Consider the following 14,038-nt stretch of genomic DNA (forward strand, 5'->3'; position numbering starts at 1 on the left):
ATCCACTCAATTAGGATTTTGGTAGCCCTGCTCAACCATGTTGTTCCACCTCCTACATATGCGATGACATCACCTGGTTTAAACATCTCTAGAGACTATATCTCTCTCATCATTACTCAATGACTAGGTTTACCTCCAATGTACTCACATCCTACCTTGGTTTGTACATTATGCCTTGAATCTATGCTATCGTGGCCAGAAACATGCTCCTTTTACTCTGTTCCGAACATGCTAGACGGCCAGTTCATATAGCATTTAGCCGTACCCTTGTCCTACTTCTCCTCTGGTGATGTAGAGGTTAATCCAGGTCCTGCAGTGCCTAGCTCCACTCCCACTCCCCAGGTGATCTCATTTGTTGACTTCTGTCATCGTAAAAGCCTTGGTTTACCCCAGTCAACTGCCCGGCACCCTCCACAGCAACCCGCCAAAGCCCCCACCATTTCTCCTTTACTCAAATCCAGATAGCTGACGTTCTGAAAAGGCTGCAAAATCTGGACCCCTACAAATCAGCCGGGCTAGACAATCTGGACCCCCTCTTTCTAAAATTATCTGCCGAAATTGTTGCAACCCCTATTAATAGCCTGCTCAACCTCTCTTTCCTATCGTCTGAGATTCTCAAAGATTGGAAAGCTGCCGCGGTCATCCCCGTCTTCAAAGGGGGTGACACTCAAGACCCAAACTGCTACAGACCTATATCTATCCTATCCTGTCTTTCTAAGGTCTTCGAAAGCCAAGTTAACAAACAGATTACCAACCATTTCGAATCCCACCATACCTTCTCCGCTATGCAATCTGGATTCAGAGCTGGTAATGGGTGAACCTCAGCCACGCTCAAGGTCCTAAACGACATCATATCCGCAATCGATAAGAGACATTACTGTGCAGCAGTCTTCATCGACCTGGCCAAGGCGTTCGACTCTGTCAATCAGCACATTCTTATTGGAAGACTCGACAGCCTTGGTTTCTGAAATGATTGCCTCACCTGGTTCACCAACTACTTCTCTGATAGAGTTTAGTTTTTCAAATCGGAGGGTCTGTTGTCCGGACCTCTGGTAGTTTCTATGGGGGTGCCACAGGGTTCAATCCTCGGGCCGACTCTCTTCTCTGTATACATCAATGATGTTACTCTTGCTGCTGGTGATTCTCTGATACACCTCTATACACCAAATACTTATTTGCCACCATAATTTGCAAATAAATTCATTAAAAATCCTACAATGTGATTTTCTGGATTTTTTTCTCATTTTGTCTGTCATAGTTGAAGTGTACCTATGATGAAAATTACAGGCCTCTCATCTTTTTAAGTGGGAGAACTTGCACAATTGGTGGCTGACTAAATACAAACATACATACAGTGGGGCAAAAAAGTATGTATGTATGTATGTATATATATATATATATATATATATATAAAATAAAAATCGGTATCTGCTTTTTTTGTCCTCCAATAAATCGGTATCGGTGTTGAAAAATCATAAAATCGGTCGACCTCTACTCTGGATGGCTCTGACAAAGAATACGTGGACAACTACAAATACCTAGGTGTCTGGCTAGACTGTAAACTCTCCTTCCAGACTCACATTAAGCATCTCCAATCCAAAATTAAATCTAGAATTGGCTTCCTATATCGCAACAAAGCATCCTTCACTCATGCTGCCAAACATACCCTTGTAAAACTGACCATCCTACCGATCCTCGACTTCAGTGATGTCATCTATAAAATAGCCTCCAACTCTCTACTCATCAAACTGGATGCAGTCTATCACAGTGCCATCCGTTTTGTCACCAAAGTCCCATACACTACCCACCATTGCGACCTGTACGCTCTCGTTGGTTGGCCATCGCTTCATACTCTTCGCCAAACCCACTGGCTACAGGTTACCTAAAAAGGTAAAGCCCCGCCTTATCTCAGCTCACTGGTCACCATAGCAGCACCCACTAATAGCATGCGCTCCAGCAGGTATATCTCATTGGTCACCCCCAAAGCGAATTCCTACTTTGGTCATCTTTCCTTCCAGTTCTCTGCTGCCAATGAATGGAGAGAACTGCAAAAATCTCTGAAGCTGGAGACTCGTATCTCCCTCACTAGCTTCAAGCACCAGCGGTCAGAGCAGCTCACAGATCACTGCACCTGTATATAGCCCATCTATCTACCTCATCCCCATACTGTATTTATTTATCTTGCCCCTTTGCACCCCAGTATCTCTACTTGCACATTCATCTTCTGCACATCTACCATTCCAATGTTTAATTGCTATATTGAAGTTACTTCGCCACCATGTCCTATTTATTGCCTTAACTCCCTTATCTTACCTCATTTGCACTCACTGTATATAGACTTTTTGTTTTCTTTTGTTCTTCTGTATTATTGACTATGTTTTGTTTATTCCATGTGTAAGTAACTGTGTTGTTATGTGTGTCGAATTGCTATGCTTTATCTTGGCCAGGTCGCAATTGCAAATGAGAACTTGTTCTCAACTAGCCTCTGGTTAAATAAAGGTGAAATAAACAAAAAAACAACAGCAAAGGACCTTGTGAAGATGCTAGAGGAAACCGGTACAAAAGTATCTACATCCACAGTAAAACGAGTCCTGTATCGACATAACCTGAAAGGCCGCTAAGCAAGGAAGAAGCCACTGCTCAAAAACCGCCATAAAAAAAAAAAAAAACAGACTACGGCAACTGCACATGGAGACAAATATTGTACTTTTTGGAGAAATGTCTTCTGGTCTGATGGAAAACAAAAATAGAACTGTTTGGCCATAATGACCATCGTCATGTTTGGAGGAAAAAGGGTGAGGCTTGCAAGCCAAAGAACACCATCACAACCATGAAGCACTTGGGTGGCAGCATCATGTTGTGGGGGTGCTTTGCTGCAGGAAGGACTGGTGCACTTCACAAAATAGATGGCATTATGAAGCAGGAAAATTATGTGGATATATGAAAGCAACATTTCAAGACATCAGTCAGGAAGTTAAAGCTTGGTCATAAATGGGTCTTCCAAATGGACAATGACCCCGAGCATACTTCCAAAGTTGTGGCAAAATGGCTTAAGGACAACAACGTCATGGTATTAGTGGCCATTACAAAGCCCTGACCGCAATCCTATAGAAAATATGTGGGCAGAACTGAAAAAGTATGTGTGAGCAAGGAGGCCTACAAACCTGACTCAGTTACACCAGCTCTGTCAAGAGGAATGGGCCAAAATTCACCCATCTTATTGTGGGAAGCTTGTGGAAGGCTACCCAAAACTTTTGACCCAAGTTTAAATTGTTTGTCACATGTATGACTTATACTCGCAAACATTTCATGGGACAAGAAGAGACATGCATCTTATATTACCTACCTTTCTCTGATGGATTATCACTTAACGGAGACGTCTTCTCAAAATGCACCTGGAGACAACAACCTGTTTACCATGCGATTTAATTTGCTGATCTGTAGTTCTGTGATTGGTCAGCCCACCGGACGTTGGTTTATTCTTGCTGTAATTGGACAATTCCGTTTAAAGAGACAATGATATATTTCAGATTTGGTAGTGGCCAAAGATTGCAATGTACAAAAATGATCAAACTAGTAATGCTCTTTCTAATAACAGGCTTTGTATGATAATCCTGCTAAACATAACTGAGGTCTCAAAAAGGTGCTTCCTTCTAGGTGACACCTTTTGTGGGTGATGCAGTGTCCTTCATCACAAACTACACATCAATTCATAATTTCTGTAATTTATGCAGGGAGAAACTTCCCAAGTTCTCCAATGTCACCCTGCTCCTCCATACACTCCACTGGCTTTCAGTCGAAGCGCACATCTACTACAAGAGCATGGTAGCCTACAGAAAAGCAAGGGGAACTGCCCCTCCCTACCTTCCGGCTATGTTCAAACCCTACACCCTAAAATGAGCCTTCCGTTCAGCCACCGCTGGTCTCTCGGCCCATCCACCACCCTCAGCCCAGTCAAAGCTCCCCTCAAATGTGTTTGGTGAACACTCACTCGAACTTGACTCAGCTCCTTACTAGCTCAGACTTTGCTGATAGTCATAAGTAGCAGTTTCCTAAAAATAGCTGAGATATGTAGTTGTCCCACCTAGCTACCCAAAACGTAATATGTAATGCCTGGAGAATATGTCAAATTAATCAACACTGAAGGAAAGTGCTATGACGGATGTGAGTTGATTTACTGGGGATTCGCCAGTTTCTACATTTTATTCATGATATCCCATTGATTCTTGATGAATAGAACTTATAAATGCCTCACCAGCTTAGTTCAACTGTCGTACACCATCAAATCCCAAAACAAGCTTTTTCTTCAATTTCTGTAAACATACATGTAAATAAAATGTATAGCCTCAAAACATGGTCAAAACTATTCATTTTGATATCATGGATGGTCAGACCGTGCATCCATAGTTCTATTAATTTAAGTGGTTACATTTCTCCAGCCCCATTGCCCAGCTTTTTACCAAAACAGTGGTGAGGAGACCACTTCATCATTTCAAATGCGGCTTGCCCTTATGTTATTGCACTCGTACAACAGAAGAAATGTGTATGTAGTTGTGTAATGAATTCATGCCTATAGCTATATCTCCTTGGTTTGTATATTAAAACATAGCTGCACTAAGGACACGAGTTCATCATTCACTTTAAGCAGATCTTAAGTTCCATTCACTACCAAAATATCTTCAAGACAGATGATAATTAAACACTTCCACTGTTCAGTAACACTGGACACCAGTTTTTCACCCCAACATTTTAACATGATTTATTATGCTGATTTACAATTTGGAATGTGACTTTTTTCCTTTGAATAGCCGACCACAAATGTATTGCATGAGAAAAAGAAAAAAAAAGTATTTCAGACAGTGTAATTTTTGGGTAGAACAAAATAGTACATAAACTCCTCTGATCATGTGCTTTAGCATTACAGTGATTACAGGGAAACTAAAACTACCTTTAAAAAAAAAAATAGATAAACCAACACCAAAACCCTATAGTAATATTTGTGTTCATTCAGTCCTTCAGAGTCTCTTAGTTAAAAAGCAACCAACTAACCTGATAACAATTAAACAACAAACAGCAGAGCCATGTATCGCTCTACTCTCATATAATCTATTTTCCAATGGAAATATTTCTCAGGTTAACTTGCGGATAATTCCTTTACTTTCAGAGCACACATGAAATAGTGTAAAACTTTACACTACAGCTACCAACATGTCATGTGACCACAAATGTTCATCTTTACCATCTGGGCAGTTTACATGCAAGGATGGGTAGCTTATAATACATTTGCATTAGTAAAAATTAGAATTACTTTTCTTTCTGACCTAAATACAGGCATATCATTTTTTTCTAATCGAACGGAGTAGTATTAAAGTCGATCTTTAAGTGTTTTAACATCCCAAATATGCAACTTTAAGTGATTATCTTTGTCAAGTCGGACAAGATTCAGGATCTTGACAGGGGTTTAAATTAAATACATAATTAAAATATGTACAGTACAAATTCACATACATTATCCTTCAGAGGTCTCCCTCTCTCCCTCTGATAACCAGTGTCCCAGCCACATTCCTACCAGCAAAAAAACAGGGTCCATCAATTAGGTATCAACTACAATAACAGTCTAGTGACTCACTATTTACATGTTTATTTTTTACACCAAAAATTGTGATGAATCTTTTCTTTGCTTTGATTGGGTTTGTTGTAAATAATTATTTACAACAGAGATCACTAGGTATGTTCAAGACATTTCCCCTAGATAATCTGTGTGTAGTCTAGCCTCAAGTGACTTAAACTGAGGTTACAATGTAGGACCCACTTTCACCAGCACTTTCTCCTTTAGTCTCTCTCTTTTTTGCACTGTTGGTTACACTGACAGGCGTGGGTATCTGTGAGGGTCGTGGTAGTGTGGCACTGTCAGCACTGCTCTTCCTGGAACTAGGGGTGTAGTTGAAAGGGCTGACCCTGGCCGCCACAGCCCCACTCGGTGAGCTGTGTTTGCTAGAGGTGGAGGAGCTAAAAGGGGTGCGTTCAGCAAGAGACAGTTCATGGGCCTCTGGGACGATGCTTGGGTTACTCTGAGCAGGCTTGAGGTCTGGCCCTTTCTTATCAATACTCTCACTGCTCCTAAACAAGTTTAAATTAGTCTCTGAACCTAGCCTAAGAGCATTTACACTTTCATTTGAGGAATGTTTTGGATGGGTTTCACTTGTCAAGAGATCAACAGAGGGCATTTTGAGTATAACACTGTCAATTACAGGAGGGATGTTTGCTGTTGGGGATTTTCCAGACCTCGGGTTGTTAATGGGACAGTCCTCAATCCTCACCCACACATCCTCAGTCTTGGAAACTGCAGGGCTCATTTGGTGCCCCATGGCCATGGTGTCCATGGACTCTATGGAGGAAGAATCACGGCCTTCTGACTGAGACATTTCACTATCCTTCATCTTCCTCCATGTTCCTTTTAAAGGGTTTCCATCTTTGCCGTGTGGGGACCTTTGGGCTGGACTCAGTGGCTGTCGTTCATCCTCACTCTTGCCCTTTTCACTTGACTCAGAGGAGGCAGAGAGGATGGAAGATGAGCTGCCTGTTCTCTTCCAGGTGCCAACCCTTGGGAGAGAGGAGGAGTGTTTGCTGTTCTCCCTCTTCCATGTACCTTTCCTGTTAAGATTAGGGAGCCTAGAGGGGCTTTCTGAATGGGACCTGGAGATGTCATGCTTCCCTCCTCTTTGAGGCTTCTCATCCCCAATTTCGGAGGAATTTGGATTCTGAGGGGACTTTTTCCAGTTGCTTCCTTGACAGGGCAAAGTTAACGACATATCTGGCAAAGATGGACTCGACACAGGCGTTTGAGACTGGCTGGTAGAGGAGGGGGACAGAGACTCAAAAGAAGCAGACTCTTCCAATTTCCTCTTCAGTGTTGGACTAGGGGCCTCTTTGATGAATGTTGACTGGCGAACTAGGGCAGGTTTCTCCGACCGGTCTGACTCACTTCCACTAGACTTTGTGGAAGACATCCTGGACAAATCCTGCTTCTTAGAAGGGCCAGAAACTCCACACTGGTTCAGACTCTTTGAGGCAGATTCACTCCTAGGGATTCCGCTAGTGCTTCTCGTCAAGCCAGTCTGCTTGGGTGGAGTTTGCTGACCCATCGGTCTCCCAGGGGAGGTGTAGGCCATCCTGCCAGAACCAGAAGACTTAGTTGACAATGTGCTTGGAGAAGCAGTGCGAGGCACTTGGGATAATTTGTTTGAAGGGCCAAGACCATTTCTTCCAGGTGACACAGAGGTGCGACCGGGTGACTGCATGGGTCTGGTGGTCAAGGACTGCTGAGCTGGTCTGGATGGTGTGGAGTCTCTGGATCCAGATCGTGATGAAGCTTTACTTGATCCCGATTGAGATCCAGGCTGATCCTTGGCTGGACTAGGATCAGATTTAGCAGGTGGTTTGATGCTTCTGGGTGAGTTACTGGAATTCTGCCCTTGAGTGGGAGGAGTTTTTGAGACAGAGGCTGGACCACGGGGTGGAGGCTTCTTTTGGACTGGGCTTGTGCTTGGAGAACTGCTTCTAACGCCAGGGACCTGGATCATTGTCCTCCCACGAGAAATCATGGGAACACTAGGGGCAGTCGGCCTCTGCTGTAATGAGGCTGGGGTCTCAGCGCTGGCACGTGGTTTTCCTGTTATGAGACTTTTGTAGACTTTCTTGCCCCCTTTAAGAGCTTTTGCTGCCTCTTCTTCCTTTTCTTTTTTTTGGGCTTCTAAAGTGCTCTTTTCACCAGGCTTTAATATCCGTGGGCGTCCTTTGTCGGATGCAGATTTATTATCCTCTGAATTTAAGGGCAAGTGAAAAGGGGAGCCAAGGGATATTCCAGATTTGAGGGAGAGGATTGAGTCAGAGTCAGATGAGCCTTGTCTAGAGAGGCTAGCAGCTGCCTGGTGCAAACTGCTGACGATGGAATTGGCACCCTCTTGGATGGCCTTCCAATCAAAAGATTCAGAGTCTGGAGATAAGGCTTGTTCAGAAACTGGACTACGTGTATCAGTGAGATCCAATGTGATATCAGGCTCCTCAGCTAAAATTCTATCCATACTTTTCTCCTCAGTGGCATCTCCTTGGTCATTCCCCCCCTTATTTCTGGCTGTCTGTTTCTTCTTTTTTGGCATGGCTGAACTGATGCACTCTTGTAGAAGGTCATCTTCTGAATCAATGCTTAGTGAGCTGAGTGAACTGTTTCTTGAGAAACACACAGGGGTGTCTTCTACATGAAAGGCTTTTGGTGCGTAACCAGAGGCTTGGGGTTTAGAAGTAGCTTCTACCTGAGTTACATCCTCCACTTCTTTTGGCTGGAGGTCTTTGTTGTTGTTCTCTTGGTCAATGTCACTTAACGAGCTGAGAGATGAGTTTCTAGAAAAACACATTGGTGTGTCCTCAATGGAAAACTTCTGCTTCTCATCTGGCACTGGCCCCACGTTTTCTTTGGATGGTTGTGGAAAGACAGCCTGCTTCGGCTGCAGAGGTGTTGTTGGAGCAGTCAGTGGTACATTTGCCCTGTTTGTTCTTGCGGATGGCTCTCCACGGTTTTTCATTGACACTTTTCTCTGGTCTTTGTCTTTTCTAAGTTGTGCCTTTTCCTTTGAGAGATCAGGTTCATCATCCTCGAAATCCAAGGAACTCAGGGAGTCATTGCGTGAAAAGCAATAGGGTGTACCCTCTATTGGTGTGTAATTCTGTGGCGAGTCAAAAGCAAATCCTGGCCGTGGCCTCTCATCTGCATTTGTTGGTTTATCTGGGAAATTTCTGGAGGCCATTTTTGGCTCAAGCATTTTGGTTTCTTTGTTTTTATCAGGGTATGAAGCAAAGTTGAAAGGTGGCTGGGGTTTTTTAATCATCCTAGCTCTGTACTCACTACTCTGTGGCATTGGTTTAACAGGGGATGTGGGCTTCTTCTTTTCAACCTCTTGTTTGACTAGACTAACAGGAGAAGCTGATGAAGGGTGCTGTAGTTGATCATTCATTTTCTGTACTCTAAAGGGCTTATGGATTTTACCTTTTGGCATGGCTGAACTGATACACTCTGCTAAGATGTCATCCCCTTCATTTTCTACAGCGGCAGCTTGTGTGAAGGAGGAAGTAACACCTCCATCTTTTTCATCTGTACTTTCCCCTTCTGGAATAGTATCCCTTATTTGACTGGAGAATACTTCTGCACAAGGAGGAGCACAGCTTTCAGCGTTGGCCAGCTCATTTGGGGGTGAATCAATGGTGAGGTCGCTGAGAGATGTGGCTGTTGAAAAATTTATGGGGGTTCCCTCTATGCAGTAAATCCTAGGCATGTCCTCTCCATGGGTGAAGCCAACAGTCTTCTGTTGTCCTCGGGTTTGTGACGGGAGTAACTTGTACACAGGAAGTTGGCTTGGTTTATGGGCAGTAGGTGGTGGTATTCTAGAAGTAGTGTTGGAAGGAGATTGCTTTTTGGGTTTTCTCGATGACTTTGTTGGCATGGCTGAGTTTATGCAAGCCTCCAGTATTTCTATATCATCATCATCTGAATCATCCAAAATGTCTTTTTCCACCTCACCAGGTGAATGCTTCTCTTGGCTTGGGGATTCTGTAGTGTCATCATGCTCATGCTCAGCCTCATTTCCCTGGTTGTCTTCGTGAACAGGAGACATGATCTTGAGCTCATTATCTTTTTGAATGTAAGGTTCATCTAAGCTTAAAGCACTGAGGCTGGATGCACAAGAGAATCCATCTGGGGTACTCTCTGTCGCAAAGTGTAGGAGGGTGTCGTTATCCGGAAGCACCTGGACTCTATGGACAGCAGAGTGTACAGCAGCATGCCTTGGAGCCAAATCCGCCCTCGGCGGCGGCGGCGGAGGCACCTTTTTGTGTTTCATTGGTGGTGGATGTTGAGGGGGTGGTGGCGTTTTGCTTCGGCTCGGAGGCATGGTCTGACCAGGGCTGTCGGGCAGATCACTTGGGCTGATGATTCCACTGGGCATCCCGCTGCACAATTCACTCTGTATAGAGCTAGCAATGGAGTTGCTCTCAAAGCTGTCCAGAGAGCTTACAGATGTGCATCTGCTGAACATGAGGGGCGTCTCCTGCACATAGTGTTCTGGGGGGCTTTTGGGAGTCTGGGCACCACTTTTAGATGGTGATTTAGCTCCTGATGAAAACTCAACGGCTTTGTGATGTCTGGATCCGTCTCCATGAACTTGACTAGTCCTTGGAGGCTTTATTCGGACATACTGCACAGACGACTGGCCCTCGGTTGTGCCTTGTTCTTGGGCGTGACTGCCAGTGGACTCTTTCTCAGAGATGGGAAGAGTTGGATAGTTGCTAGCAGCATTCACATTCCTCTTGCAGCCTTCCATTTCGTCCTCATCTGAGGACAAGGATGACAGAGAGCTACCCCTTGAGAAACAGATGGGTGTGTCCTCAACACAGTACGTCTGTAGGGTCTCTTGATTGACGGTAGGAGGTTTGCATGTTGTGTTCTTCTGGCCTGGTCGAGTTGGCCCTGACCTCGTTTGAGCCGAGGATGGATGTAGCTGCATTTGTCTCCCTACATTCTTTTTGGATGTCACGGATGATGTTGAACCATCTTGGCTTAGATGGTCTTTCACTGAGCTCTGAGTGGAGGATGACTTTGAATGACTAAACATGGATTTTTGGGAGGAGGTGTCGGAGTACTTCAGACTGTAATCAATTGGTTGTTCCGTATGAGGCCCCTTGTTGTATTTCATACTGTAATTGGTCGGCTGGTCATCCTGTTGTTCTTCCTCTGAGTATCGCTCACTGTAATTGGTTGGTTTGTCATCACCGTAATCATCCACAGACTGGCACATAGTCTGGTTGTTCATCTTTTTGTTCATTCCTTGAGTGGGACCAGCATTGCTTTGATCTTGTTGGTGTTGGTTGGTGTTCCTTGATCTGAATCCTTGTTGCATTTCGGTTTGCACAAACCTGGGCTTGTACTTCAATTTCTCCTCCTCCTCACTGTTGCCCTCCGTGTACATGGGGTAGCCTGGGCTTTGAGATCGCACAGACCTCTGATCTGTCTGTTTCATCTCCTCCATGTGCTTAGGCCTCGCCCATCTCTCATTTTGGCTTGGACTTTGCCGACCAGAGTTCAGCTGCTCGTCAGAATACTTTAGGCTGTAGTTGATAGGTGTGTCAACTTCTCCGTCATCATCTTCCATGTGGTTGGCATTGTGGATCTTATGAGCAAGGTCTGCAGGATATTTTCTATAGACGCAACACTTCCCCTCATCATCCTCAGAGTAGGAGTCCACAGATGGCTTCATCTGTCCTCTTTTGCCATAGCCGTCAGTGCTGTTTACGCTGTTGAGACTGTCGTTGGATGCCTTGTATTCCAACTTGGGCATTGGACATGGTCTGCCCGAGTGATCGGGTTTAGTGTAGGGATATACATTTGAATGACCATGTGCTGCAGTTGTACAGTGAGGGTCTTGATTTGGGGTCTCTGGTGACCGGTCATCCAAGCCAGTCAGTAAGTGAATGCTGTTCACTTCCTCCATCACCATGGCAATCTGAGCAGCTGTTGTGGCGGGCATTTGCATTCTCTTAGAGTCATGATCTGGGTGGAAACCACTGGGTGCACCCCTCTGTCTGTCTCTGTCCTGGCCCCGATCCCTCTCGGCCCTAACACTGTCTATGTTCCCCCTAGGGTTGTCTCTGGGTGACGGGCTCGACAGAACTGGTGTGTTCACATAAGGGGAGCGCACAGGCACACTGTTGGGGCTAAACCCGTCTGATCTAGAGACACCATCGTAATCACTGTAGACATTCTGCTTGTGCCTGCTTGGTTTACCCCTGTGGGACGCCTTGGGGCTTAAATTGTCAATATTGTCAAACGTCTCCGAGAGGTGCTGAGAGTCCAGTTCCTCGATCAGGGCTTTCTGTTTTCTGACGTGAAGAGAGGGCAGGCTAGATCCAGGTGACATGATGTTGGCATCCTTGTATTTGGCGGGCCTGTTGGCCATGAGGTTCCTCAGTGCTGCGGCACTGCCCATAGCGATCATCTTGTGCTTAGAGTGGATGAGGTTCTTCAGCATGCTCACAGCACCCATTTCCCACAAGGCCTCCTGGTCCTTTGCATTGCGGGCCGAGAGGTTCCATAGCGTGCCACATGCGTTGCTCACAATAGTCAGGCTGTGAGACTTCAGGTGCTGCAGGAGTGTCTGAAGACAGCTGTTCTCTCTCAGGATTTGTCTACAGAGAGAGAGAAAAAAGCAACACAGGGTCTTGTAAGCTTTCAAGTGTAAGAACATTAAACATTATTACAGAGGAGTCCGTATAAAATATCAAATATTTAACAGCACAACACTATAATGAATAGTGATGCGCCGATGCCATTTTTGGCCGATATTTTCCTTGCCAAAAAAACCCCGATACGGATAGCAATATTTAATTTTAGAGGCCTTGTAAGCATTCTAGTACAGTTAAATAGTTAACACACACATGGACATAGCAGTCTAAGGCACTGCATCTCAGTGCAAGAGGCATCACTACAGTCCCTGGTTCGAATCCAGGCTGTATCACATCCGACCGTGATTGGGAGTCCCATAGGGCGGCGCACAATTAGCCCAGCAGCGCCCGGGCCGTCATTGTAAGTTAGAATTTGTTCTTAACTGACTTGCCTAGTTAAATAAAGGTCACACACAGACCAAAAAGTTATTTTGTTGGCATTTACGCATGTCCCCATTACCAGTAAAACAATCCAAAACCTATTTCTTTGACTAACTTGCTGTGCTGTTCAATTATTTCATTCTCAACCAGGATTACTATGGTAAGAATCCATGAATTCCATTATCTTGGCTTTAATGGCTTTCGCCTCTGAGTTGTCTCGCTGAAATTTTCTTACTCTTTCAAATGCCTACTCGACTTGTTGACTGCTAGATCCACACAGCAGACATTGTGGGCTAGGTCAGGAATGCTGTGTTGCACGTGTAGCGCAACATTTTACGTGTCGTCATTACGTCCTGTACCTACATTATATAGGTATGCACAGCAGCTTTGACATCGGTTTTTAACATTGGCGTTAAACTAGACATCGGGCCGATAGTTGGCATTTTTAGCTAATATCGGCCGATTCCGACATATCGTGCATCCCTAATAATGAATGATTTTTAAAAAATTGAATAGACATACCTGTGATCTTCATTTGTGGCGATGAGACTAGACACATTGCGCAAGATGCCTCCTCCACTTTCAATGATGGCGAGGGTGTTAGTTTGGCTTCGGTACATCAAAGTGCTAACCAGGAAGGCCAAAGCCCCCTCTACAGCACAGATATCAGCTTTGTTTTCAGTGCAGTGAGCTGACAGGTTCCACAGGGCACTGAGGACACTCTTCAGAGTAGACTCCTGTGAAAAGAGGACAAATTTGATCAGCCAGTGAATACATATTTAGGCAAATCTTTATCGAATTCCTATTGTACATTTCATTCACATATTTATACATGTACTCCTTATGTATTTGTATCAAAGTGAGAGTGGTGGATGTCTCACCTTCTGTACCTCCAAGGCACATTCCATCAGAGCCCTGACACTGCCCACCTCACGGAGGGTCTTCTTACTGTTCACATCCGCACGCCAGGACAGGTTCCTCAACACACTGGCAATCACCTGCTGTAGATCCTCACTCTCCGACTTCAGCTGAGCCACCATGGCCCTCATGCATCCCTTCATGGAACATAGAGTGGCCTGAGGATGGAAGATACAGAAAGATGCTTACTATTAATTTGAAGCCATACTTTCTGAACAAGCACAGAGATTGATTGTCCTCGAAGACACTACTGCCTTTACTTTCAAGTGCGTTTACACATATTGGCTGGTTTCCCAGATCCAGCCTTCTCCTGGACTACAAAGCGTGCTTAATTGAGATTGAAATAGCTTTTAAATACAGGAATAGGCTTAATTTGGGTCTGGAAAAACAACCCTAAGGCAGAACATTTGCAAGATATTAGGTCAGAATTGCACACACAACTACATCTAAGGTTAAATCGTCCGGAACC

The 14,038-nt window shown here is 44.6% G+C and overlaps 1 protein-coding gene across 4 annotated transcripts in view; it reads right to left on the reverse strand.

Moving 5' to 3' along the window:
- Positions 1 to 4,264: 4,264 nt before the first annotated feature.
- LOC139422763 (adenomatous polyposis coli protein-like) overlaps positions 4,265 to 14,038 on the reverse strand; it is a 50,534-nt gene continuing 40,760 nt past the window's right edge. For all 4 annotated transcript variants that reach the window (XM_071174091.1, XM_071174095.1, XM_071174093.1 and 1 more), the window contains 3 exons: positions 13,533 to 13,727; positions 13,174 to 13,388; positions 4,265 to 12,234 (listed from right to left, as the gene is read on the reverse strand). In XM_071174091.1, the coding sequence (XP_071030192.1) occupies positions 5,784 to 12,234; positions 13,174 to 13,388; positions 13,533 to 13,727 (6,861 nt within the window). In that variant the 3' untranslated portion in view covers positions 4,265 to 5,783. The remainder of the gene's footprint in view (positions 12,235 to 13,173; positions 13,389 to 13,532; positions 13,728 to 14,038) is intronic.

The sequence above is a fragment of the Oncorhynchus clarkii genome, chromosome 12, assembly GCF_045791955.1.
Source record: "Oncorhynchus clarkii lewisi isolate Uvic-CL-2024 chromosome 12, UVic_Ocla_1.0, whole genome shotgun sequence".
Lineage (NCBI taxonomy): Eukaryota > Metazoa > Chordata > Actinopteri > Salmoniformes > Salmonidae > Oncorhynchus > Oncorhynchus clarkii.